Source organism: Astyanax mexicanus, chromosome 8 (assembly GCF_023375975.1).
Source record: "Astyanax mexicanus isolate ESR-SI-001 chromosome 8, AstMex3_surface, whole genome shotgun sequence".
NCBI lineage: Eukaryota > Metazoa > Chordata > Actinopteri > Characiformes > Acestrorhamphidae > Astyanax > Astyanax mexicanus.
The window spans coordinates 44876018-44889989 of NC_064415.1; the positions used below are offsets into that span (position 1 = coordinate 44876018).

The following is a 13972-nucleotide window of genomic DNA, read 5'->3' on the forward strand; positions in this document are numbered from 1 at the left end:
CAGGCTGGTCCAATTTAGCCATGAAACTTGCCACACTAAAATGACAGGTGTTTCAGTTTCATTGTCCAACCCCTGTAGTTCTAATCTCCTATGTCTTTGTTCTGAAAGCCTTACTGAGACTGTAATTGGTCCTTAAACTTTACCTCATTTGCTCTGAAACTTCTACCTGTGACCGTGATTGGTCTTTATCATTATCTTGTTGTGTGAGTGTGAATGGTTCTAATTACTGCGCTCAACTATTCATAAATGCACCTGGTTCTAACAGCACCTCATTTGCTCTCATCCCTTAACTTGGGCCATTTCTCAGTCTGCGTCCTTGTCTATACATGGACTTGGGGAAGGTAATCAGCCGCAGCGCAAGTACTGTTCCATTTAGAAGTTTGCAGTTAGCCAAGTACACCACAAATACCCAAATGACTTCTTGCTCCTCCTTCATTATTAAAGATGCATGGAAGGTGACTTGTGTGGACTTTTTACAGTCTGACATCCCAGAATGCACCTTGCACCAGCATCAGCGTAATATCAGAGGAGAAATTATATACCTGTACGTTTTCAAAATAGTACTGCCGTGTGATAAAAAAAAGTTATTTTTATATAGTGGTTTAAACAAACTTTATTAGTTAAGGAAGCGTCTGTGTGAAAATTTGCTCCTGTGTTTTCTGAACAACGCTGTCTGCACCCTTAAGAGAGTGTGACATCATCGAGTACTCAGCTGTTCCAATTACAGAATAAAAGTCCCATGTCGTTCCACCCTCCCACTTGCCAGGTCTGTACTGACCAAGTACAGGAGTCGAAACTTGTGTACTACATATAGAGAAACGGCCGTAATGTTTGATTTAAATCCCCCTGACTCGAACACTCGAACAAATAAGTCACAACACTAAACATCTTCTCATAACTGATTCTTTGCATTGTGTTCTCCCTCTAAATCAGCCAAGAAAAACAAAGAGAAATCATTACCCAAGATTACCCTAACACTCAAAAATGTATCAATAAATCTGCGTAAATACACAGAGACTAAGCCTAAAAACTGATCAGAATGACCTTAAACACACAAATGAATACTGAATTAACTCAACACTGAAATAAAAATCAGTCCAACATTCTTAACGGGGAAAAAGGTCCAATATTTAAAGGAGTTAGATTACTGAAACTACACTTTTTATGTGTAGAGAGCGTTTGAATAGACCCTCTCCTCTCAGCACGTGTTTCAGAGCAGACCCCTGGAATGCAGCACGTGCCCCTGCCTTTCGGGGAAAACTGACACATCCTCCCCGAGCTGGATAGTGGCCAATTTGTTTACGATATATTTCAGCGAGTGTCCGGCTCGGCGGCTGGGCTTCCCGTCTCAGCGTGATGTCCGAGAGTATGTCCCCGAGGGTCCATTCAAACCTCCAAAAGGAAAACACTCCACAATGGCAGGAAACAATTGGGCCGAGGGTTGTGTGAACTGTTTCAGCAGCCATTGTTCCACATGGAGATCCAATCGGCGCCAGAGCTTCCTTTACAACCCAGTGGCCGGAGCACCGGACGCTCCTGCAGAAAATAAACCTCCTCCATTGCTCCCCAACACTCCTGAATCCCATCCATTTCTTCATAGCCAAATGGGTCATATAAATAAAAACATAATGAATCTACCACATTTTACTCTGTTGTAAAACAGTGCAAACAGGGAAGTTCAGAAGGCATCAATGTTTATAGAGAACCTGTTATATAAACAGAGTTTTGTTTTATATATTTTTTTCCCTTCTCCCTCAAATGTGGCACTCATTCAGAATATTTTGTTTCACCTTAAATAGTGCAGCATTCTTACTGGTATTTTCTTCTTCCACCACAAATGGTAAAGCATTTTTTATTCCATTCCACCTAAAATATTGCATTTAATGTTAATTAACCACACATTAAATGGGGCAGCATTTTTATGACAGCTATGTAGAATTTTACCCGAAACATTTAATTGCACCTTAAATTGTGAAATAATTAATCTGAATTTAACAATTTACGTTACACTCTAAGTGGCATTATGTTTATATTAAAATGTTATATTGCCTAAAATGGGGCATCATTATTATTAGAATTACCATTATATTCTAAACATTGAACATGTCACTTAAAAATGTAGTTCCACCTTAAATGGTGCAACCTTTAATTCTAATATTATGTCCTCCCCTAAATGGTGTTGTGCTTGTATTCAAATCTTTTGTTCCACCTTAATTGGGGCAGCATTTTTACTAACATGTAACATCAAAATTTTAATGCTGTTAAATACAGTAGCAATTTATTACAACTTACTTTTCCATCTTAAACAGTGGAATGAATGCATAGGGCTTGTTATGGGCACAGCCCTGATTACTTCATTAAATGTTTCTTCCAAAGTCAGATCACATCTATTATCATCCAGCAGCAGTGTGGGAAACAGCAGCTGCCCAACCCAAACAGCTCCGGGTGATAAACGTCCCATCAAACCTGACCCTCACAATCTGACCTGACGCATGTGAACGGAAGTGTATCTGGAGGAAGAAGGAAGAAGACTCCCTGTCGTCAAGGTCAAATCCCACATTATACAGAGCATTAGAAATAAACCTGCCTTTACCATTCTCCCTCCAAACTACACTCTACCATCAGAGTAAATATTAACAACTCTATCAACTGTATACACTGAGTACAGCTACAGTCTCTCATTCAAGTAAATAATAATTAATAACTCTCTAAATGTAGGTATTGTGATATACACTGAGTGGAGCTACAGTCTCTCATTAGAGTAAATAATAATTAATAACTCTCTAAATGTAGGAATTGTGATATACACTGAGTGAAGCTACAGTCTCTCATTAGAGTAAATAATAATTAATAACTCTCTAAATGTAGGTATTGTGATATACACTGAGTGGAGCTATAGTCTCTCATTAGAGTAAATAATAATTAATAACTCTAAATGTAGGTATTGTGATATACACTGAGGTGGAGCTACAGTCTCTCATTAGAGTAAATAATAATTAATAACTCTCTAAATGTAGGTATTGTGATATACACTGAAGCGGAGTTACAGTCTCTCATTAGAGTAAATAATAATAACTCTCTAAATGTAGGTATTGTGATATACACTGAGTACAGCTATAGTCTCTCATTAGAGTAAATAATAATTAATGACTCTCTAAATGTAGGTATTGTGATATACACTGAGTACAGCTATAGTCTCTCATTAGAGTAAATAATAATGAATAACTCTCTAAATGTAGGTATTGTGATATACACTGAAGCGGAGTTACAGTCTCTCATTAGTAGTTATAAAAGAACATATCTGTGGGCGGAGCCTCCGGGAGGGTAATTAGGTCTATAGCAGACCGCAGTGGTGAGGCTAATTAAAAATATCCATGCACTGTAAGCCATACACACGCCTGCGGTTTCCAGGCTGAGTCAGCGTGTGTGTATGTTTGTGTGTGTGTGTGTGTGTGTGTGTGTGTATAATCTCCCCTGAGTGAAGATAATGAGGATCATTTTATAAAGTGTGTGTGCGTTTCAGGAGACTCATGCTCACACACTGCTGGCTCTCGGCCGCAACACAAACCTCAGCCTGAATCCAACACACACTCCAACCTGTGGACAGAGCTGACACACTGGGGCCTGATCCAAATACATCAGGGGACGAAACTGAATTGTGTGTGTATATGTTTGTATATAACTTCACAAAAAACAAGGGTAGTGTTGCTAACAAGAAGATGTTACTAATTACAATGTTCGGAATCTTGCCTTAACAATGAAACTATATTTTTTCACTACTCTGCACTGCATACCCAATATGTATTTTTCCAATACATTTAGCCATGCCAGATCTCTTGGCTCACTGTGTGCGAGTGTGTTTTTTTACTTTTGTATGCAAATGTAGAAACAGTCTTCAAGAACAGTCTGGAAGCAGACATTTTTAAAATAACATATGTATTTCTAATTGAATCCCATTTTCTCTCCAATTTGGAAGGGGGCGGCACGGTGGCGCGGTGGGTAGCACTTCCGCCTCACAGCAAGACGGCCTGGGTTCGATTCCCGGCTGGGGCGTCCCGGGTCTTTCTGTGTGGAGTTTGCACGTTCTCCCCGTGTCTGCGTGGGTTTCCTCCCACAGTCCAAAGACGGCACGTTCAGGCTAATTGGAACTTGATTGAAATTGCCCCTTAGGTGTGAGTGTGTGAGTGAATGTGTCTGTGTGTCTGTCTGTGTCTGTCTGCCTTGCGATGGCTTAGATCGTAGAACCTTGTGATTGGACAGTACCTTTCCTGCCGCGAAATAGCCGACGAGCTGATGTGGCGTTAAACTCGACTACCCAACCCAACCCAACCAATTTGGAAGGCCCAACCCAATCATTAAGACTCCCCACTGATACTAGCAATGCCTCAAACACATCTACAGCGAGGCCAGAAGTGATCAGATTACACCTGCTCTCCACTAATTGCACTGGTTAACTGTTTTTTTTAGAATAGATTTTAAGGTACAAGTATTTTTTTTATAAGTCGTCATGGCCATGCTCCCCTTTACTGTAGTGATATGATTGAATGGTATGTTTCCGCCAGGGCTCTTAGGTCTTTCCACAGTAATCTGATGGTCGTTCCCAAAACTCAGCTGAGAATAGGAGAGACTGCTTTCAGCCATTATGGCTAAAAGCTCTGTAACACTCTTGTAACTCCTGAGGAGTTTGGAGGCATTAAAACCTGTCTTTTTTTAGAGACCACTGACTCAATGAAATAAAGCAGGACTAAACAGAATCACAAAAAACGGCTCACCTTGCCATTCATTCATACTAGAGACCACAACTCGACATTTTAAAATTAATAAAAAAAACAATGGAATGAGATCTTTAGATTTAACATTCAGATAAATGTAAACTATTTCAAAACATTTTTAAAAACAGACTTGACCTCACCACATTTAGTTTTACAATTATTTATTAGTGTTAAATTGAATCCAACCAAGTACAGTCATGACTGATAGTTTTGAGAATGATATACATTTTTACAAAGTCTACTGCTTCAGTTTTTATAATGGCAATTTGCATATACTCCAGAATGTTATAAAGAGTGATCAACTTAACAGCAATTAAATGCAAAGTCAATATTTGCCTAGAAAATGAACTTTATCCCCCAAAACACATTTTAACTTCATTGTAGCCCTGCCTTAAAAGGACCAGCTAATATCGCTTCAGTGATTGCTCCATTAACACAGGTGTGGGTGTTGATGAGGACAGGGCTGGAGATCAATCTGTCATGATTAAGTAAGAATGACACTTTAAAAGGAGGCTGGTGCTTGGCATCATTGTTTCTCTTCTGTTAACCATGGTTATCTCTAAAGAAACACGTGCAGTCATCATTGCACTGCACAAAAATGGCCTAGCAGGGAAGAGTATCGCAGCTAGAAAGATTGCACCTCAGTCAACAATCTAGCGCATCATCAAGAACTTCAAGGAGAGAGGTTCCATTGTTGCCAAAAAGGCTCCAGGGCGCCCAAGAAAGAGCAGCAAGCGCAAGGACCGTCTCTTAAAAGTGTTTCAGCTGCGGGATCGGGCTACCAGCAGTGCAGAGCTTGCTCAGGAATGGCAGCAGGCAGGTGTGAGTGCATCTGCACGCACTGTGAGGCGGAGACTCTTGGAGCAAGGCCTGGTCTCAAGGAGGGCAGCAAAGAAGCCACTTCTCTCCAGATAAAAAACATCAGGGACAGACTGATATTCTGCAAAAGGTACAGGGAGTGGACTGCTGAGGACTGGGGTAAAGTCATTTTCTCTGATGAATCCCCTTTCCTATTGTTTGGGACATCTGGAAAACAGCTTGTTCGAAGAAGACGAGGTGAGCGCCACCACCAGTCTTGTCTCATGCCAACTGTAAAGCATCCTGAAACCATTTATGTGTGGGGTTGCTTCTCAGCCAAGGGAATTGGTTCTCTCACAGTCTTGCCTAAAAACACAGCCATGAATAAAGAAGGTGATAACTACATGGCTCAGGGAACAAAACATAGAGATTTTGGGTCCATGGCCTGGAAACTCCCCAGATCTTAATCCCATTGAGAACTTGTGGTCAATCATCAAGAGACGGGTGGACAAACAAAAACCTACACATTCTGACCAAATGCAAGCATTGACTGCTATCAGTCAGGATTTGGTCCAGAAGTTGATTGAGAGCATGCCAGGGAGAATTGCAGAGGTCCTGAAGAAGAAGGGTCAACGCTGCAAATATTACTTGCTGCATTAACTCATTCCAACTGTCAATAAAAGCTTTTGTTACTCATAATATGATTGCTATTATATTTCTGTTTGTGATAAAAACATCTGACAAACACACATAAAAACCAGAGGGCAGCAGATCATGTGAAAATATAATATTTGTGTCATTCTCAAAACTTTTGGCCATTACTGTGTGTTAAAGATACTCTTTTTATGCCTCTCTTTTCATCATAATTACCACTATCCCAGATTAGCATCGTTAGAAAAGCAGCTGATAACATTTCTGTGCATTACATGGTATTCCTCTGCACATCAGAATACAGATAGAAGTTGGACAGTAACTGATTTATCAACACAAATATCTACAATAATCTATTAAAAAACACTAACAAAATATAACAGAAATGCGCTGACATAAATAATAAATAATACAACATAATACTACTAAATTTAGTTTAAATTAATTAAATTAAAACAGACCCACAGTGGATTAAGTACCATATAAGCCTATAATATTATGCAAGCTATTTTATCCATATGGTGCACCCTCTGCGTACTTGTCAGCATGCCAGCCCATAACCCTCTCTAGGTTAGATCAAGAAGGATTAGAGCTCCACTGTAAAGCTCATCAACCCAACACTGCCTGTATAATCTGTAAATAGTAATAACAGCTCTAATAATCACACTCATTATATTATATTCAACTTCCTCTTATAAACACACAAAGAGTTGTTTTAATGAAGAATCTAATAAGAGTGGAGTTGAACTGCCATAACCGTCCTTTACACCATCACCGGATCAGTGAATAGAGCTTACACTGAAAGTGGGTTAATTCTAACAGGCTTATTCTATCGTCTGCCTCATCAAATCAGCTACCAGCTAAAACACAGTCTTCTTTATAGAACACCAACAGCTATTCTCTAAAACGTTTCACAGCATCTGTGTTACTGAAGAAGATAAAATACTTCTTAATAGGCAAAATCCAGGAATTATGGATTTATTGTTTATTTGGATTTATAGGTGTCAAAAGGTACACAAGGTAACTGCATGACCTCCATCCACATGGTTGGGCACGTGCTTGTAAAGTCCGGCACAGTTTTCCAATTACAGCTGATTTCACACTTTAAATCCCAGAAAACCTTTTAAAAAGTCATTTAAATGCCTAATTAAAGGGCAGATTACTGTTGCTTTGCTGTTTTCATTGGGTTTTGGGTGTTTAGCACTGACTCAGTCCAGACGCGAGACAGTGCATGGGTGGGGGCAGGGCTGGTGACATCATAGGCCCTGCAATCTTTAATATCGCCGAAAAAAGAACATTAAAGATGTTTGTCTGCATCAAGTGCCCAAGGCTGAGATTTCTGGCCAGGTAGATATGCCGGTTCAAGTAAATTTCTAATGGTTACAATTTTTTTATTGAAATTTTGTGCCAGTACACATGCACAGCCCATCACAGCTCCCACATTTGCACCCAACCAGCAAGTGCTACATGTACTTGCAAGTGGTGTTGACAATAGCTTTTGCAGATATGAGGTGCAGGTACCAGCCTACCATGGACTACTACCTTCCCCTAAGGATGGTCCGCACCCTACTGGCTGACCAACTCTGGTCTACAAATCACAGTTTGACCTTTGTCAAGGGGTCTCAGATTCTTATGCATGTCAATTTCTCCTTCTTCAGAACATCCACTTCAATAACTGACAATTCATCTGTTGCCTAATATATCTTTCCCCTTAACAGGTGGCACTGTAACCGTACCATCCATCAGTGTTCTGCACTGGCAGTGGTTTTAATATGATGGTTGGTCAGTGTACACCCAGTAATCAGCACCAGATGCTCAACAATATTGCAGGTATTGAATATATTGAAGGACATTCCCAACAAAACCCATCTCACGCTCTCTGTGATCTCAGTCAGAATCTGTGCTTCAAACTCATTTCCTGCTCCCAGTTCAGCAAACTCACACACCATCCCGCTCTCAGATCCACAGGTTAGATTTTTAGTGTCTCAGAGGGTCTGAGCTTTCACACCTACATCGTTTGGTCAGATCAAACCAGTTTTTATCATTAATTCAGACAGGTGTGAACATGGCTTTAGTCTATAACCAGACCAATACTGTACCAACACATTGACATCCATATAGTTTGCTAAACAATACAAAATTTTTTTTATTTTGTCTAAATAAAGGTGGGTGTGTAATGAGGCCTGCTAACCAACTTAGTTCTATTGGTTTGGTTTGATTTGTTTACTTTTTTCCTTAAATATGTTTTATAGAAAGGAACACTGGGCTTTTTTCTTATTAAAAAAATGTTCATATTTAGACATGCCTCACTCCTCCTGGTTGGCCGCTCCACACAATCTAACCTGTGGATCCAGGCTGCTGTCCCTGGGGTTTGGGGTTTGTGGTGGTGGGGTGATGTGGTGGGTGTATGGAGTTGGCTGAAATTTTCACAACAAATATTCTTCTTCCACCTTTTGTTCCTCTTACATTTGCTATGCACATTTCTACTGTCATGACTGTTGTATTCTTTTCTTGGTGCTTACTTCTGTCTTCTTAACCACACATTTAGATTTCTCTAAATGGGTCAGTGAAGCAGTGAAGAGAACACTAGATCTTCTTGACGTCTGCTGACGTCTGCTGTTCAACAACGTTCTTGTAGATGTAGATTGCAGAAGAAAGGAGTCTCAGAGATCGTTATTGCAGGAAGATTGTAGCTTTATTCGGATAGTTGTTTAAAGCATGGACACTGAGACAAGCATGGTCCAGCCTTAGTACAGCCTTAAGGCTGTCCAGCAGCTCTCCCAGCCAGTCTCACCTCCAACACCAAAGCTGTCTCTCTAACTCTAACTCACACACATTGGCTAAATAGTGTTTAGACATGGGGGGAGGTGTACCAGAAACAAAAGACCTGCCACCACCAGTCCCAAAAACAGATGTCTTGCTCTGTTAAGGAGTTTTGACCTTTGACCCATGAGCCTAACAATAGGTCATCTTATAAACCCAGCTTGGCAACACTATGTCTGGTCTAAGAAATGCTTACAGAGTAAACTGACATAGAAATTAACAATGATTAAAAAATTATATTCTACATGACCAACAATGGGACATGCATGATAAATCAGACTACATCCAACACACACACACACACACACACAGACTCATTAACACGTAAACACAGAATTCAGCTCAAATTATGAGGTCATGTCCACATATCATACGGCTATATCAAGATCTACTATGTTCACACAATCTACAAACTCACTCTCTATAATGTGATGACTATATAAATAGAATGACTCACATGCTTATTCTGACTGTATTACACTACAGGAAGTGTAGGGGGTGCTCAATAATGCTATATAATGTACATATGATACACACACTCCTTCTGACAGACTAATACACTACAGAAAGTAGTGTTTAAAATGTCAAATCTCTGCTCAGATTTGCTACTGCCAATCTTTCAGAAGGCTAAATCACACTGAAAATGCAAAGCGCTCTTTTGTGGAGAAGAAAAAGGAGGAGTTTATTACTCACTTCTCTGGCAGTGCTTCTGTGTCCAGCAGCGTTCGCTGAAGTGCCCGTTGATGGTGGTCTGAGGGCAGGTGGTCTTGCCTTTAGCCATGCCGGGACACACGTCTCCGCACTCTCCGTCATTCTTATTGGCCACAATGTAGTTGTCCTCCACAGAGTCAAGGATCTTGGACCAGTCGAGGGTGGAGAGGTAGCAGAGGTCGGGGTTCTTCTCCACCCGCACAGCGCCACGGGTGATGTTCATCAGGCTATGTAGGCCGAGCTCCTTCAGCTGCAGCATCTCGAACAGAACCAGAGCGTAGTTAAAGAACAGGTTGTTCCCTCGGATCACAGTCAAGTTCGGGAAAAGGCTGCTGAGGCTCTCCATCCCGTAGACGCGGAACAGCAGGAGGTAGTCCGTCACCACAGTCAGCTTGGGGAAAGTCAGGCCTCGGAAGTCCTCTGGTTTCGTGGTGAACATTAACAGGATCTTTAGGTGGCCCTCGATCACTGTGCAGTTCTCCAGTAAACGCAGGTTGGTCACATTGTTTCTGATGTCTTTACTCGAACAAACTGAAAAAAGAAAAAAGGAGGACGGACAGTTAGAGAGAGATGCAATAACTGTTCAGCAGAGTCAACTAGCAATTGATAACATCAGTTATGGCAAGCCAGGACAATTATGGTATTGGTGTCTGCTATTCTTAAGAGATATCCAGTTATGATACTGCGTTTTTTAGAGTGGCCTTTGGCATCCTTTAAGAAACATAATTTCCAACCTGTAGCAACAAGGATTGTTCTCAGAAGGCAACAGAACATACTAAATCTGTAGCGTTGAACTATTCATTGATGTAATATATGTGGTTTTAGTGCTTTAGTTGTGTAGGATCTAAACCCTCATTCGAGATGATAATACACAACAGGAAACATTCAGGGCGGTCAAAAATGCTTTATAACGTTCACTTGATCTATATGCTTATTTTGACCGATTGCAATCCACTACAAGAAGAATGGGAAGAGCTCTATAATGCCCCATAATGTTCATATGATCCATAGACTGATTCTGACAGATTATAATACACTACAGGGAGTATAGGCTCTATTACATTCATAACAAATATACTTTCATCCTCACAAATTATACATTAAAGAAAGCATATTGGATGCTCTATAATGGTCTGTTACATTTATATAAAATCACACACTGTTTCTGACAGACTATAATTAAATATATTACATGAAGGATACTATACACTCTAAAATTGGGGGGTGTTAAAAAAAATCGATTTTTTGATTTAAGTCAATCTTCATTTGAATGATCTGATATCGATGTTTAAACAACAGTTAGTTCCGACCTCACAATCTGATTGGTTGAGAAGTGATCTAGCCGCGATGATATTTCGTGATAACATCACGGCCTTCTCACACTAAACTTGTATCTCTCCGCCGACGCGTTGCCGAGTAACGGCGTATATACACAGGACACCCGCAGCAGCGTTAGCTTAGCACAGACTAGCGTTCAGCCGCGGCACGCTCGCCCGCAGCGCTGGCTCATCTTTCGTGGAAAAAAGGGAACGAAAAATGCTTACAGCCAGAACGCTAACCAGCCTGGCTAGGCTAAGCTAAGTTAATGCTGAGCTAAAGCAAGCTACGCTAACCTAACCACAGTCCAGCCAGCTAGCTAAAACCAACACCACCCAGGAAAATAACCAGAAATGCTAAAATTCGCGGTTTTCACCTGAAGACGACTCCGCGGAGCTGGAGAGGAGAGTATCAGCGTTATTTCACGCTCCTAACGTTACCATCGTCACTATTCCCAATTCTGCTTTCAAGCTAACTTTCGTGGTGTTAGTCTGCCTGAACCATACACTGTATGTAGTTAAATTGTGGTGGAACTACTTTTTGGCGGAAGGCTCAGTCCATATTAAAGCATATTCAAACTGAATTTCTTAAAGTTCTCTGATTTATTTTCTTTATATATTTAGTAAAAAAAGAAACTGTTGTATAAAAGCAATATTTAAATATTTAAATATTGCTTAAATATAAACCCGAATTTTCACTGTTTATCTTACGAGACCATCCTCACGAGCACCGCCCTCTGTATTTCCACTCACTGCTGCCTGTGTTTATTAAATTACATTCAACACTGTTTAAGTTGTTTTCCAGTGTTGTTTTTACCTGTACCTTATTTAAAGTAAGACCTGACCAGCTGAATCCACCGTTAGCTTAGCGGGTTAGTCAAATCACCGGTTAAGCTGATCCCCTTCTAGCCAAGTTTACTAGCATTACACGCTGCTGATTTTGAATCGAATCGGGACCTTGTGAATCAGAATCGAATCAAACTGGGAAATCAGTGATGATACCAGTCCTAATTTATAATGCTCTATAAAAGTTTGCATGATGTACAAATTTATCACGCTGTTTGCAGATCTGATTAATATTTAAACAGAAAACCCTCGATTATGACATTCTGTTGAAACTCTGACCTGAAACTAAATTATGTTAAAATCAGAGTGATCCCGTCCCAGACGCACAGGGCTCATTTTAAGCAGCTAAACATCTTCTGCACAAAACAGAATCCAGATGACAACCTTCAGCAAAACAATGTTGTAAACCTAAATCTTTATTGAACCCTTTATCAAAATCATATATCCCATAAAAATCTAAATATGATTTCAGAGTGCTACACAGGAACCAGGCCTGTGAGCAGTGGAGGACCCCACGACTAGAGTGGCACCGTGGAGTCTCCTCCTCTGAGCAGATGCCTCCACCCAACACAAGAGAGCCAACGCTGATCATAAAAATCGTCCAGCAGTGTCTGGCACTTAAGCTCTGCTATTTAATGATGGTGGCCTGCAGAGTGCCTGTGCAGAATTAACATCATTTACAACCTGAACGCAGTCTCATTTCAACTACAGCATTCAAAACTAGAGCTGGGCTCTTTTTAATCCGATTTTCGATTTAAATCATTTTTCCCCCTAATAAAAATCTAACTAAAGATGATACAGAAATGGTTAAAAACTAGTTCTTATTTATTTAGTTTTTACTTAAAGCTCACCTTCCGTCGTTTTTTCTTTCATTTTAAAATGTCTAGTTGTGGTCTCTAGTATGAATGAATGACATGTGAGCCGTTTTCGTAAAAAAAAAGTGCTCAGGTGTCTCTGTATAGCTCTTTTTTAATGGACTGTTTTAGGGGTGTGTCCAAAATGACCGGATTCCAGCTTTGCTCATGAATATTCATACATGCAAACAGCATGCAAATATCTCTCCTCTGATTGGCTAGGAGCACTGCGACGCCCCTCCACCGCTCTGCCGCTTACTGCCTCCCACCTCCTAACTGATGAGCGGTGATGTTGCGTCGCTTCAGCTCCGCCTCTGGGAGTTTCTCGAGCCAAGGTGGGCTGGTCTGTGAGTTTCTGCCTACGTAGGCAGAAAGATAATTCAAAATTCACCCGTTTTTCGGAGGGGGGGAGGGGGGATTTCTTTGCTTAGCTCCTGCAGACAATGGGGGCTGCAAAACAGTTTAATGTGCAGGTGTACACATTCAACTCGGAGAGACCTACTGTATTCCACAAAAAAACAAGAAAAATCGGATTTTCGCGGAAGGTGAGCTTTAAATTTCCCCTTTGTGGTTAAAGTGCAACCAAAAAAGAATAAAAAAAAAAACATATTGTAAACAGTGAGAACATCTAGTAACTTTTAGAAAGCTTTTCTCCAACATAGTTTAGGTAATGACACAATGCACCCTCAAACTTAAAAAAATACATAAATAGACACAGCCTTAAAAACAAAATGGTGCCCTTTTTGATAAAACTTACAAAATAGAAAACAAGTACAATTTAATACGCTATTTAAGACTTTTCCCCATTGGGCTTGAATTGCAAAACAAAGCTTTTAAATAAGTGCCAGTGTTCTATCAAATGAGATGATCTTTTCTCATGAATATGCAAAAAATCTTAACTTGTAGTGCATACAGGACCTGGTAGACGGTTGGGACACAGTTGCTTGTTTTACTTTGGAGTGCTAGTGCTGCTGCTGCGTTCATTCCACTGGGAGCAGCACTTCTCCCTCTCCGCTTTAGGTTAAGGTATACAGATAAATTTGCCGAGCTGCTTCATTTAGAAGCACTCGGTTTAAACACGCCTTACAGCGAGGATCTGTTTGGTCTACGGCCGACGCCGCAAAACTGAACCAACTCCAGATCACGGAGCTAGTTGCTCAAGCTGCAGGAGGGAGAGAGGAAGGGAGGGAGGGGCTAAGCT

General features: G+C 40.6%; 1 protein-coding gene across 1 annotated transcript in view; it reads right to left on the reverse strand.

The window, feature by feature from the left end:
* The window catches only part of insra (insulin receptor a), a 159999-nt gene that overhangs the window by 125459 nt on the left and 20568 nt on the right, over positions 1-13972 (reverse strand). The window contains exon 2 of the mRNA XM_007236326.4: positions 9738-10286. Coding sequence (XP_007236388.3) covers positions 9738-10286 — 549 coding nt within the window. The remainder of the gene's footprint in view (positions 1-9737; positions 10287-13972) is intronic.